The 12386-nt window shown below is 62.9% G+C and overlaps 1 protein-coding gene across 1 annotated transcript; it reads left to right on the top strand.

Annotated features, from left to right (window-relative positions):
* Positions 1-5665: 5665 nt before the first annotated feature.
* On the top strand, positions 5666-10663 carry MYCL (MYCL proto-oncogene, bHLH transcription factor). The gene is made up of 2 exons (XM_076357344.1): positions 5666-6198; positions 8790-10663. Exons 1-2 carry the CDS (start codon positions 5694-5696, stop codon positions 9347-9349), a joined length of 1065 nt encoding a protein of 354 aa, XP_076213459.1. The 5' UTR covers positions 5666-5693; the 3' UTR covers positions 9350-10663.
* Positions 10664-12386: the final 1723 nt, after the last annotated feature.

The raw sequence follows: 12386 nt of genomic DNA, 5'->3' as shown, positions 1-12386 counted from the left end.
GACACAAAATACCTTGAAGCAAGAGGGGAGCGAGGTGTGGGCAATGCCGCTTGCCCGGCCAGTTTGGCAGAGACCTGCCTCAGGGTCCTCTCCCCCCTGTGCCGTGCTGGCTCGGGTGCATCTGGCACTGGGCAGCCCCAGGGCAGACCCCGGTGTGAGCTGGAAGCCGCCCAGGAGAAAGGAGCCTCATATTGGGGATGGGCTTGTATGTCTGCTGGCACACTTGTGTAACGAGCTGGCCGGGCTCTGCCCTCCCTGAGCATCAGAGCTTGGGAGATTGGGACAAGCATCATGACCCTGCACTGAAGTGAGCAGCACAGTTTAAGGGGTCTCCATTTCAGGGTTTAAAGCGTCTAGGTTTCAGGGTCTGTGCTGCCTCCTGCGCCGGGTGGCCAAGAGGAGTGTGTGGCAGTGACATGTAGCCGTGGCTGGCTCGCTGCTGGCTCTGGGTGCTGGCGCAGAGCAGAGGGCCCTGGACATCTTCTTGCTGGGGATGACTACATCCCCGGGCAGCATCAGTGCAGCCACTGGAGACATCCACACAAGTCTGTGTCCCTGCCTGAGCCCTGTGCCACCCCCAAAGCACAGATTTGGGTACCCCAAAGGGCTCTGTTCCCCTGACACACATAAGCAGGGATCTGTCGGGGAGGTGTTTGGGTCAACACGCTCCAGGCTCAGTGCGGGGCCCCTGCTCTGTGCCTCAGTTTCCCTCACCACAGAGAAGGCCTCTTGGCGTGGGAGCAGAGGGGACTCCCATGGTGGCACTTGCCCGCCCTGGAGGGACTGGGCTCCCAGGAGACGGGGTAATCTTGTCCTCAGCTCCCCACTGTGTTTGGCCCCAGCACTATTGCTCTGCTCCCTTTGTCCCAGCGGCTCCTCAGCTCCTGATGCTTTTGGCATTCCTGTCCTTGAGCAAAGCGCTGAGAAACTGCCTCCTGGGCAAATGCGGCTTTAGGGGAACAATGAGCCGCCCTTTGTGCTGGAGATTGTGCAGAAAGACCACAGATAGGTGTAGCCCTGCCTTACATACGAAGTAGGAGAAGTAGAAAGACCAGGATTTCCCCGGATTAGGAGGATTTTCTCCCTCAAGTCTGGTATTGCACAATTTCTGGTGGGGGATTTTAGACCTTCCTCCCAAGAAGATGCTCTTGGGGATCCTCATAGCAATAAATGAGCTGCCAAGGGCTGATCCCAGTGGGGATGTCGGTGCAGCAACTCCTGCCAGGCTTGGGGTCCCCAGGGACCCACAGACGTTTGGGGCTGGGCCACTCACAGGGTCACCCTTGGCACCAGGACCAGCTGGGGGCTGCTCCAGTGGATGATGGCTTTGCCATCCCGCCTGCCACCCATGCCTCCCCGCTGTTGCGGATCTGGCACAGCCCGGAGCAGGAGCTGAGCAAGCATGAGCACACCCGAAACCAGACAGCCCTGCCAGGCTGGGCCAGCCAGGACAGAGAGCACAGGCTTGGGGGCAAACGGCAGCGAGCACGTCCCAGAGCTGTTGGGGGGCCATGGGCTGCGGGCCAGCCTCGGCATGGCTAGCCAGCTTGGGGACAGCCCTGCCCACCCACTGCAGAGCTTCTCTAGGGCTCAGGGCATCTCCTGACATCGGCAGGGTGTGCCGGGGGCAAAATGGGTCCAGGGGGGCTGAAGAGGCAGCAAGGCTGCAGCTGATGGCACATTTTCCTCCCGCTTTTCTGGACTTCACTGCCTGCTAAATTCAGAGTGGGTGGCTGCACCCCCAGGGAACTGGGGCTGGTGTGACTCCGGGGCTGTGAGCACCGTCCCCTGCTCCGTACGGTTGGGGAGTATTTTGTGGTGCTCCCATACCCCGCAGGGACTTGGGTAGGCATTTCACAAGGGCCCAACCAGCCCCCATGGCCGCTGCCCAACAGCTTCATGGGGACAAAGGGGACGTGTTGCATGGCAGCACATGGCAGCCGCCCTGTGCTGCCCACGCCTCTCCCACATGGGACCCTGGGGAGCGTGTCACAAGGCTGAGGGAGACGAGACAGGGCTGGGATGCGTTGGCACGGGGGCTCACAGCCTCCACTGTCCCTGGGCAGCCAGGACCCCCGGGGGATGGCACAGTGGCTCAAAGGCTGCTGCTGCAGTGGAATGGGGACAGCCGGAGGCAGAGCCCAGCTCAGGGTGCCCCTGGGACACCCGTCGGGCTCGGGGTGGCTGTCCACTGTGGGGAAGCGCTTTGGGGCTGGAGCTTCAAAGTCCAGCCCTGCTGTCAGTGGGGATCCAAAGGGCACGGGGGCCCCAGGAACTGCCTTGCGTCATGTGCCAGAGCCACGCTAGCAGCCGGCCGGGCCACGACAGCTACCGTGGAGCTGTGCCAGCGCTGGAGGCACGTGCTCGGTGCTGGCTGTGGAGCTGTGCCAGTGCCCTGCAGCTGGGGGGCATGGCGAGGTGCCGGCCTGGCCCGTGGGTGGCCCCCCCCAGCCCTGTCACACGTGGTGCTGCAGCCCTCGGGGCACTCACCCACCCGCCCCTGTTTGCACAGCCGGCGCAGATGCTGGCAACGAGAGGTTCTTGGGTCCTGTTTGCCAAGTGCCTGGAGAGGCTGGGATGAAAAGGCTGCACGTCCCCTCCAGCCCTCTCTGGCGGTGCTTTCGCACCTTCAAAGCATCCGGAGCCCCTTGAAGCCGGGACAAGCTCCTGCCTCACCCTGGGAAAAGCCGAAGAGGTCCCCGAGGCCCGCAGGGAGGGGGAAGGAGACGTGGCCAAGAGCTATAGGTTGTAGGAACCTTTGCTCCTGTGCCTGGGGATGTGTTGGTGTTGGAGCAGGCGGTCTGGGGCAGTGCCAGCTGTGTCCCCAGTCCTGACCCTCCATCCCTGCTGACCCCAACGGCACTGGGGCAGGACGAACCTCCGCCCTGCCTTTAATGTTGATAGGGCAATTTGTTTCCTAAACAGAAAGGGCTTCAGCCACGCTTCCCGGGGAGCAGCCCTGGGGTGGGAGGAGCCTGGCTGGGGACACCCTGGGGACGACCCCAGGGCTCTCAAACTGTCTGGGGACCGGGGCCAACACTGAGACCGGAGCACAAAGGGAACATCAGCCCGGGCTCCTTGGGACTGTGTGGGTCCTGGAGCTCCTGCCCCAGCCCTGCAGTCATGCGGGTGGGATCGGGATGCTCAGGGCTGCTCTGGATGGGCCAGGAGGGCATGTAGGGTGCTGCGGCCATCGCAGGGACCCCACGGCACCCTCGTGGCTGGGAAACCACAGCCCCGGGCCCAGCACCCTCCTGCTGCGCCAACCCAGATGGACGAGGCTAGCAAAGCTTTGCAAGCTCAGCTGCAGCTCGTGCCAGCAAGGAAAGGGCTGAGGCGGCCCTGGGGCACCCCACACGCTCGGGGACCCTGGGGACAGCCGCCAGCCCAGCGTCCGCTCCCGGCCCTGCTCCTCTGCCTCCCTCGTGCCCTCTGCCCGGCTCAGCGATGGGGAAACTGAGGCACGGAGCTGTGCGCAGCGGGCAGCGCCGCCCCCCCTCGGCGCTCCCCTCCGGGCCCCTGCTCCGGCGCAGCTGAGCGGGGCCGGGGGTGCCCGGCGGGGTGTGTGTGTGTGTGTACCCCCCCCGTCCCCGCTGCCCCACGGACACGGTGGTTCCCTCACGGGCCCCCGGCCCTGCCCGAGCCCCAGCAGGTGGCGCCCCGCGCCCGCCGGTGGCGGCAGCCGGAGCCCGGGGCCGGGGGGGGGGTCCGGGGGGGTCCGGGCGGGCTGCGCTGAACCGGGCTGGGCAGCGCTGGGATGTGCTGGTTCATGCGGGGCTGTGCTGGGCTGGACTCGTCCATGCTGGGCTGTACTGGGCTGGGCTGGTCCACGAAGGACCAGACAGGGCCGTGCAGGGCTGGGCCGCACTGGGCTGTACTGGGCCGCACTGGGCTGCACTGGGCTGCACTGGGCTATGTTGGTCGCTGGACTGGGGCAGATTGTGCACTGCAGGGCCGGTGCTGCAGCCCGGGGACCCAGCCCCCAGCCCCCCCGGGCTCCTGGCACTGCCAGCCGGGGCGGATCCTGTGGCCCAGACCACACTGGGTGGCAAAAGGAGGGTGCTGGGGCTGAAGTGGGTTAGCGCACGCTGCTGGGGGGAATCTGCTCCTCCGGCGTGTGTGTAACGATGCCACGGTTCTTAGTGCACGAGGTGAGAGCCTCACTGTGTTTTCACAACATTTATTGCCCTTCCTAGAAGGACCTTGGCAGTGGAGAGATGCAGCATCCTGCTGGGCTCGCCCAGGTCCCCGAGGACACAGCGTGTCTCTCCGGACCCCCAGGCTGGATGTGCCAGGTGCCACACGGGCAAAGCTGAGTTTGGGCAGCAACGATGGGGCAAAATGCTGGTGGTGGGAACTGCGTGTGTGAGAACGGCTCTGCTGCGTCCCAGGCTGTCCCTGGCTTCCCTCTGGCCCGTTGCTCCTGGCTTAACCAGCAGCTCCCAGCCCCTTCTGGGGGGGACAGCACTGCAGCCCCCGTGCTGCCGGTGGGATGTCCCCAGGAGGCAGCTGGTGCCTGTGCACGGCCCTTCCTCCGTGCACACACCACATTCCTCGTGTGCACGTGGAGAGTAAAGTGCCATGTCCCCCAGTGCTGGTTTTCTGGCCTTCCCGCAGCCCCTCCTTATTTTAGCCACCTCTTTGCTGGAGTTGGTGGCTTTCGGAGGGACAAAGCTCCCAGCTGGGCCTGTGAGGGCTTCGGGGGGGGTGTGGGGTGGCACCTCTGGGTGGCACCCAGGGTGGCACCCTGGGCAGGACACCAACACTAAGCGACCCCACCGCTGCCTGGGTCCGGAGCCGCTCGCCTGCCTGTGCCAGCAGGGAATGGCCACGCAGCAGCGATGGGTAGCTGTGGCTACCCATGGTGGTGGTGACGGTGCCCCAGTGTGAGCTTGGGAGCCCAACGAGAAGTGGGGGGATGGCCAGGCAGGGGGGGGCGGATGGAAAAAGGCACTTGGGGTGGTCTCTGGCAGCAGGCGATGCCTCCCTGTGACTTGTCCCCACTTCTCCAGTTTGCTTTGCCATCGCGCTCAGCCGAACGTCCCCAAGCTGGTGGCACAGCTGCGCTTGGCCTGGGTGTCCTCAGACAAAATCTTCCTTGCAGGAGTCCTTCCTTAGCGCTTGCAGAGGGGGGTCCCCCAAACCCTGACCTTTCTGATGGGCTGAGGACAGCATCGGGAGCTGGCGGGACGCTCTGGGGGGCAGCGAGGGTCCCCCAGCCCAGCGCACGGGGTGGCTACTGGTTAATAGCCCCGTTAGCATCCCCGTTAGCATCCCCGTTAGCAGGACCGGGGAACCCTCGGGGGGGGGGGGACCCGCGGCATCCCTCACACCGTGCCCCCCCCCAGGAGGGCGGGGAATAGGGCAGGGCCCCGCCCTCTATGCAAATCGCAAGCCGGCGATTGGCGGGCTGGCGGGGGCCGGGCGCCGCGGACAGGCTATAAGAGCGGGGGGGAAAAACAATGCACCCGCGGTCCCGGCTCGGCGGCTGGTGCCGCCGCGACCCGCAGCGCCGGGCGAGGTGGGTGCACCGGGGGCTCCCCCGCCTTCACCCATGGGGCCGGGGGTGCCCCTTTCCTGAGCGGGGCTGCGGATCGGGCGGGGGGGTGCCCCCCCTTTTTCTTTCTGCGCCTTTGCCGCCTCCAGGCTCTGCCGCTCTTCTCCCCGCTACCCACCCCCCCTCCCATGCAGAGATGGAGTTTGACTCGTACCAACACTACTTCTACGACCACGACGCCCAAGAGGATTTCCACCGCTCCACGGCGCCTAGCGAGGACATCTGGAAGAAGTTCGAGCTGGTCCCCACGCCCCCCCTCTCACCCCTGGGTACCCCCGGGGAGAAAGCCTGCTGCTCCGGGGCGGAGGATCGGTCCGGCTGGCTCTCCCGCTACTGCCTGGCCGGGGAAGAGCCGGAGTATCTCATAGGGACGGGGGAGATCTTCGGGAACCTGAGCGCTTTCATCCTCAAGGATTGCATGTGGAGCGGGTTTTCAGCCCGGGAGAGACTGGAGAAGGCGATGACAGAGAAACTTTCCACGGGCACGCAGAGGGCCACCCCCCACAAACCCTCCTTCGCGCAGGATTTTGGGTTCAGCAGCTCGGTGAGCGAGTGCGTGGATCCCGCTGCCGTCTTCCTTTGCCCGCTGGCCGAGAGCAAGATCCCCGCATCCTCGGGATCCGAGGGCCAAAGCGATTCTGGTAAGGGATCGAAGCGCTCCGCCGCCGAGGTGCGGGCTGCCCACGGCCCAGCCACCCTCCAGCCTTGCTGCAACCCGCGGGGAGCCCGGCGTGGAGGACACGCGTGTCCACACATGTGCGTGCCGGGAGCCTCCCAGCCAGGCAGCGCCTTTGTTGAGGCTCCAAGCGAGCCCCGGACCCGGCCCCACGAACAAAGCGGGCTCGGCTGCTCCCCTTCCCGCGGGGCTTCTGCTCGGGAAATCCCTGCCCCTCGCAGGAGGGTGCGTGGGGCTTCCCCCCGGCCGCTGCGTGGGTCTCTGGTGGCCCCTCTCGCTCGTCCTGGCCCCACGGGAGCCTTGCGGGCAGGTTGGTGAGGGGCAAGTTTGCAGCTCGCCGTGGAAAGTTTGGGTTTGGTTTTTTTTTGAGCGTTGCAGCGTGCTCTGCTGCCGGCTCGTAACCTCGGCTGCTTCCCCTGTCCCGTCCCCGCCCCCCCCCCCCACGCTCACAGGGCCCACCCGGGACGGGCTTTCCTCGGGACAAAAGGCAAAATACCCCCTGGGATGGGCAGGTTGCGGAGCAGCGGCCGCGTCCCCCGCGGCGGTGGCTCCGTGGGGTGGGCAGGAACATCCCGCATCAGCTGTGGCGCGTCCCGGATCCCCCCCGGGGCACGTCTGCTTGTCCCGCGTGGGGGGGGGACGACGACACCAGGCGTGTTTACACGGAGGGGGCGGGCTGGGAAGCAGATGCCTCTGAAACCCACCGGCCAAGGGCAAGGTGGTGCCACCCACCCACCCCCCCGGCATCTCAGCCCATAACCACCCATTTTCAGTCCCTATTTACAAACACCCCCCCCACACACACACCCGGGTCTCCCCAAACCCACCCGCCCCGTAGCCCCGTGGGGGGCCGTACACCGTTTCCCTCGCTCCCGCGGAAGCCGGGCTGACTCGGCTGCCGTGGAAGCGCTGACGCGGCCCCGCGGTGCCTTGACCCCGTTAATAAATCTGCCGGTGGCAGCGAACCCGCGCCGGTGAGTCACGGCGCGGGACGGGGACTTAATGCCATTAGGAGCCCGGGGACGGTAAGAAGGTCGCGGGCGTAAGAGGCTTAACCCAAAGTGGTGGTGGTGGCGGGGGGGGGGGACGGGACACCGGCCGTGGGGGTCCCGGTCCCGGTGGGGTCCCGGGCTCGGTCCCGGTCCGGATCCGGCGGCGCCACGTGGGCGCCGAACAAAAAGCAACAGATTGCAAACAATGAGAGGGGCCGCGCTGACGGACGGGGGCAGGGGCCAATGGGGCGGTGCGGCAGCCGGCCGGCCCCGCCAGGCAGCCAATGGGCGGCTCGGGGGGGGGGGGGGCGGGGCCCCGCTGCCCGACTTTTATTAATGAGCGGTGGGGGGGGGGGGGGGGTGCGCGCGTATATACGCACGTGGCTGAGACCGGTCGGGTTGTGACACTGATGAGCGCGGCCGTCGGCCTGCGTGGGGGCAGCGAGTGTCCCCCCCCAGTAGCTCCAGTAGCAGGGCAGAGCCCCCAGAGCCCGGGGGGGGGGGGTGGGGGGTGTGTTGGGGGGCTACAAGCAGCAGAGTGCCCTGGAGCCCAGCTCCTGCGGCCACCGCCGGCCCTGTCGCAGGAGGGGTGGGGGCCAGGCCTCTGCCCAAGGTGCTGGTGGGGGTTTGAGCATCTTGGGGGGACCTTTAGCGAGTGGCTGTATTTTCCCCCAAAGCCTAAGAAAAAAGGTGGAAGCGCATCCCTAAAGCGAGAAAGATCACAGGCGTGTCTGGAGCCAGGTCACCCCGCTGTCCCCAGGGGCCAGCTTTGTGCTGCTGAGCTTTGCTGGGGCGGGACAAGCTGCAGTGACAGCAGACAGGGTGCTTTGGGTCCAGTTATGCTTTATTTGGGTCTTGCTGTTCACAGCTGTGATAACCTCCCCCCGCCCCCCCGCTGACTCTTGGGCTTGGGATGCCTTCGAGGTTCACCGAGTCTGTCGGAGGGACCCCTTCACCTCTCCCTCCCCCCCTGCACCGTGGGGGATTGTCCCCTCTGTCCCCGGGGAGCCTGGGCTGAATGGGGTTTATCACTTGTGAAAAGTAACAAGTCACCGAAGTGGGAAGCTGCAGCTAAGGGGAACAAAGGGCAGCTCTGCCCCCACGTCCATCATTTACAATTCCAATGGGCCATGAAAGCACCCGACCAGGATGAACTTTGGAGTTAGGCTGTCCCAGGTCCCCAGCATCCTGCTCCTCCTGTTCCCCCCGGGCAGGTGGGCTTGGGTGTTTCTTGCCCGATGACCCTTTATCATGGACACTGTGTTGCTCCTGATACAGAAGGGAGGCAGAAGTAAAGCCATATCCCAATTTCAGGGGACTGGGCGCGTGAATGTGGAGGGAAAGCTCCTTCCCGTGCGATGGTATTGGAAAAGCATTTAAATCGCGTAATCCCTTCTGGAGGTCACGGAGTGGCTTTGCAGCGCACGAGCAAACTTTTGTGGGATGGCAGCGGGGAGATCGTCTGGGGGCTGTGGGGAGCCCCGGTGGGGTGAAGAGGGGTGACCAGGGGCTCCCAACTGATGGTGACTTCTTTTTTTTTTTTTCCCGTGTCCGTTTTGAGCAGAAGGCGAGGAGATTGACGTGGTGACGGTGGAGAAGAGACAATCGCTCAGCCTGAGGAAGCCGGTCACCATCACGCTGCGCGCCGACCCCTTGGACCCCTGTATGAAACGCTTCCACATCTCCGTCCACCAGCAGCAGCACAACTATGCTGCCCGCTCGCCGCCGGACGCCTGTCCCCCTCCAGAGCCACCCCAGCAGGACGAGGACGAGCCACTGAGCGCTGCGGAGCCAGCCCCTGCTGTCATGCTGCCTGAGCCCGGCTTGCCAAAAGCCGGCAGCAGCCCCGGCTCCGACAGCGAGGATGTGGCCAAGAGGAAAAACCACAATTACCTGGAGCGCAAGCGGCGCAATGACCTGCGCTCGCGCTTCCTGGCCCTGCGGGACCAGGTGCCCGGGCTCGCCAGCTGCCCCAAGACGCCCAAAGTGGTGATTCTGAGCAAATCCTCCGAGTACCTGCAGTCGCTCATCAGTGCGGAGAGGAGGATGGCGGCTGAGAAGCGGCAGCTGCGGCTGCGGCAGACCCAGCTGCTCAAACGGATTGCTCACCTCAAGGGGCACTAGCACCCAACGTGCCCCCCACCCTGGTCCCCACGACCCCCTGGCTCCCTTTCTCAATTTGCACATTTTTTTTTTTTTTTTTTTTGGTTGTTTGTTGAACTGTTGGCCCCGGGGGGCTGGAGCACGTGGTGGTTGCTGCATGTGGGGTGGCTGCGGTGGCGCTCCCGGCTGCGGGAATAGGGCCACGGTGGGGGGCCCTCCCCGTGGCATCGCCTGCCTGTGGCTGGCTTCTTGGCACCGGGTGTTGCAAGATTTCCCCTGTCCCGTCCCGTCCGTCCCCCCCCCAGTGAAGCTTTCTCAAGCGACTGCTTCGATTTGCGGGTTCAACTCTATTCCCCCTCTCCGGCAGGCCCTGCACCCCTCTCTGCCATTTGCCACCAACAACATCGCTGGGAGCTGCCCCTGGGCGTCCATCTCACCTTAAAAATCCCAAGCAACCATGATGTGCTTTGGCTCAGGGAAGCAGGCGGGGGCAGACACGGAGAGCCCAGCACGGGGCTCGTCTCTGGATGGATCCCCGTGGAGATGGCGACGGCAGGATGTGTCTCTCACCAGGGTTAACGGCACCACGTGGGCGATCCCCTTGCTCGGCTGGACCGTACCTCACTTTCTTACCACTTCACGCAGTAGCTTGTCTTGGATTTTATGTTCTAGAAACTGCTGCTGTAACTGCAAGTCTTATACTGGAGGCTGTGTTTTTTATACTGTATTTTTGTACCACTTTTTGAGAAGTATTGGTAAAGAGTTTGCTTTTTTATATATATATATAAAAACTTTTTTTTGGAGGGGGGTTCCTGCTGTGGGGGAGGGCTCAGTCCTGCTGCACTTTAGGGAGATCAGGAAGGGGCTGGCTCCTGTTGGACCCTTGAGCTGAGTCCTCGCGGAGGCCGGTTCCCCCCTCGCAGCTCCCCAAACCACCCATTTGCAATAACAGGGGATTTTTTTTCCCCTTTCCCATCCTTGTGACCCCCTTTCCCACCCTTGTGAGCACCCCCTCACCAGCAGCCACTTAAAATCCCCAGCGAAGCTTTGGGCTTTGTGGGGAGCCTGGCTGGAGGGGGCAGGTTGGGTGCATGGGGGGGCTGTGCTGCCTTCGAGGCTTCCCCCTGCCTGTGCCATCCTGCTGCCCAGCCTGCGGTGGGGTACGTGGGTGGCAGAGTCCCCTGTCCCCTCCTGGGGGTGCTGGCAGGCGTGGCCCGGTGAGACAGCACCCTCGGGTCCCCGCTGACCTGCTGAGAACCGTTAGAGTTAACACTGTGGTTGGATTTAGCACTTTCTTCATTACCTCACACTTCGTAAATAAATAAGTTTGCAACAGCCTGGGTTGGCTTTTTCCATGCAGGCGGCTGTGGGTTTCCATGCATCACGCCACGATGCTCCTGGGGGGGGGGCTGGCCTGGCTGCCGTGTTTTGGGGTGTCCTGGCCACTCACGGACGTGAACAGAAATGAATGTATTTTGCACCAGGGCTTGGCTGCCTTGCTGCCGGTAAGACTGAGCTCTTTGTCCTGGCTTTCACCCAGCGATCGAAACAGAAGTGGTCACGGCGGTGGGGCCAGGGAAACGAATCACCTGGATTATTTTTCCTCCTTTTAAGTGGCTTTATTGGCAAGGAGGGGCAGAGAGCCCATGCCGGGCTTGGAGAAGGCTTTGGTGTAACTATAAACCCCCCTAATGGGGCTCGGGGCAGTCGGTGTGGGGCGATTGCTGCCCTGTGGGTCAGGGGCCGGGGCCGCGGTTGGCGGTAACCCTATAGGGAGGGGGGGAAATGCAATCCGCTCGCTTCAAGGGGCGTCGGAGAACTTCATATACCCAGATCTGCCGAGTGGATGAAATTATATATATGTGCGTCCTCCCTGCTGTCCCTGAACCTGATGCTTTTGGGTTTCCTTCATGTTGGTGGCAAAAGTCTTACTTTAAATGCAGGAGGGACACGGGATCCTGTTACTGCTGAGAAGTCAGAAGAGAGCTGCTGCTGCTGCAGGAGATTCAATCACCCGGTGGAAGCCAGCCTTAAAAAGCAATGATTCTGCACGGAAGCTCTTAAATACACTTTCCCTTCGGTTCCGGCAACATTTCACACTTTCTGCATGTTGCATCGCGCCATGTCAAAGCGTTTTAGAGCTGTATTAAAGGGTGCTCGCAGGAACCACAGCTTAAACGCAGAGCAGGGTGACCTAAATCTGACACCTCGCCCATGCGCAGGAAAACAAAAGCCCAGATGTACCAGTCCCTCAAACGTTTATTTTTTGTTGTGTGTACGCTGACACTTGCAGACTGGTGTCTTTTTTCAGCTCGAACTGACCCTTCCGATAAGGTTTTTGGTAAGGCATGCTTTTTCGTTTCATGCTGGAAGGCACATAGGATGCTTAAAACGTTATTTTTCTTTCTTGGAAATGATGTGCAGATCCCGTGGCCTGAGCTGAGACCATCGTCAGTGGAAAATGTAGCTGGTCTCAGATCAAACTGAGGAACAGCTGCAGTTTTGCACATAACCTTTGAGTTCTCCTGCTTAAAGCCCACATGCATAAATATATATCTACCTGAAACTTCCCTGGTTACTAAAGCAGATGTCTCCTCTCGTATCGCCACGGTAAGGACGAGGAAAGCAGACAGGCGGTGCTATGAAGTGAACAAAATAAACACACAGGGCTTTTCCTCCTCGCTTGCTCAGTGCTGCAATTTGCAAGTGTTGACTGTAACCATCACAATTCCGCCTTTCCAGCCCCGATACAGTTATTTTTTTAATGCAGCTTGCCCTGCTCACACCTTGCTCCTTGCGACTCACCCCCTTGCCTCTGCTACCGTACCCCACGCCCCCCCCAAACCACCCCTGCTTTCCCACCGTAGCTTTGCTCCCGCCAGCCCCGGTTTTGCGCCGGGCAGCCTCGTCTGGCCCCGGGGCGTGCCGCGGGCGCGGTGCCACCTTCACGCCTGGGCTGGCAAATTTTTAGGACAGTTTCCCCGAGGCGGCGATAATCCCTTCCCCTCCGAGGGGGGCCGGCTGCCCGCACCCCTCCCCGCCCCGCAGCCTCCTGCTC

This window comes from Aptenodytes patagonicus, chromosome 21 (assembly GCF_965638725.1).
Source record: "Aptenodytes patagonicus chromosome 21, bAptPat1.pri.cur, whole genome shotgun sequence".
Lineage (NCBI taxonomy): Eukaryota > Metazoa > Chordata > Aves > Sphenisciformes > Spheniscidae > Aptenodytes > Aptenodytes patagonicus.
Note: the sequence above shows the minus strand (reverse complement) of the source record. Positions and strands in the feature narration are given on the sequence as shown.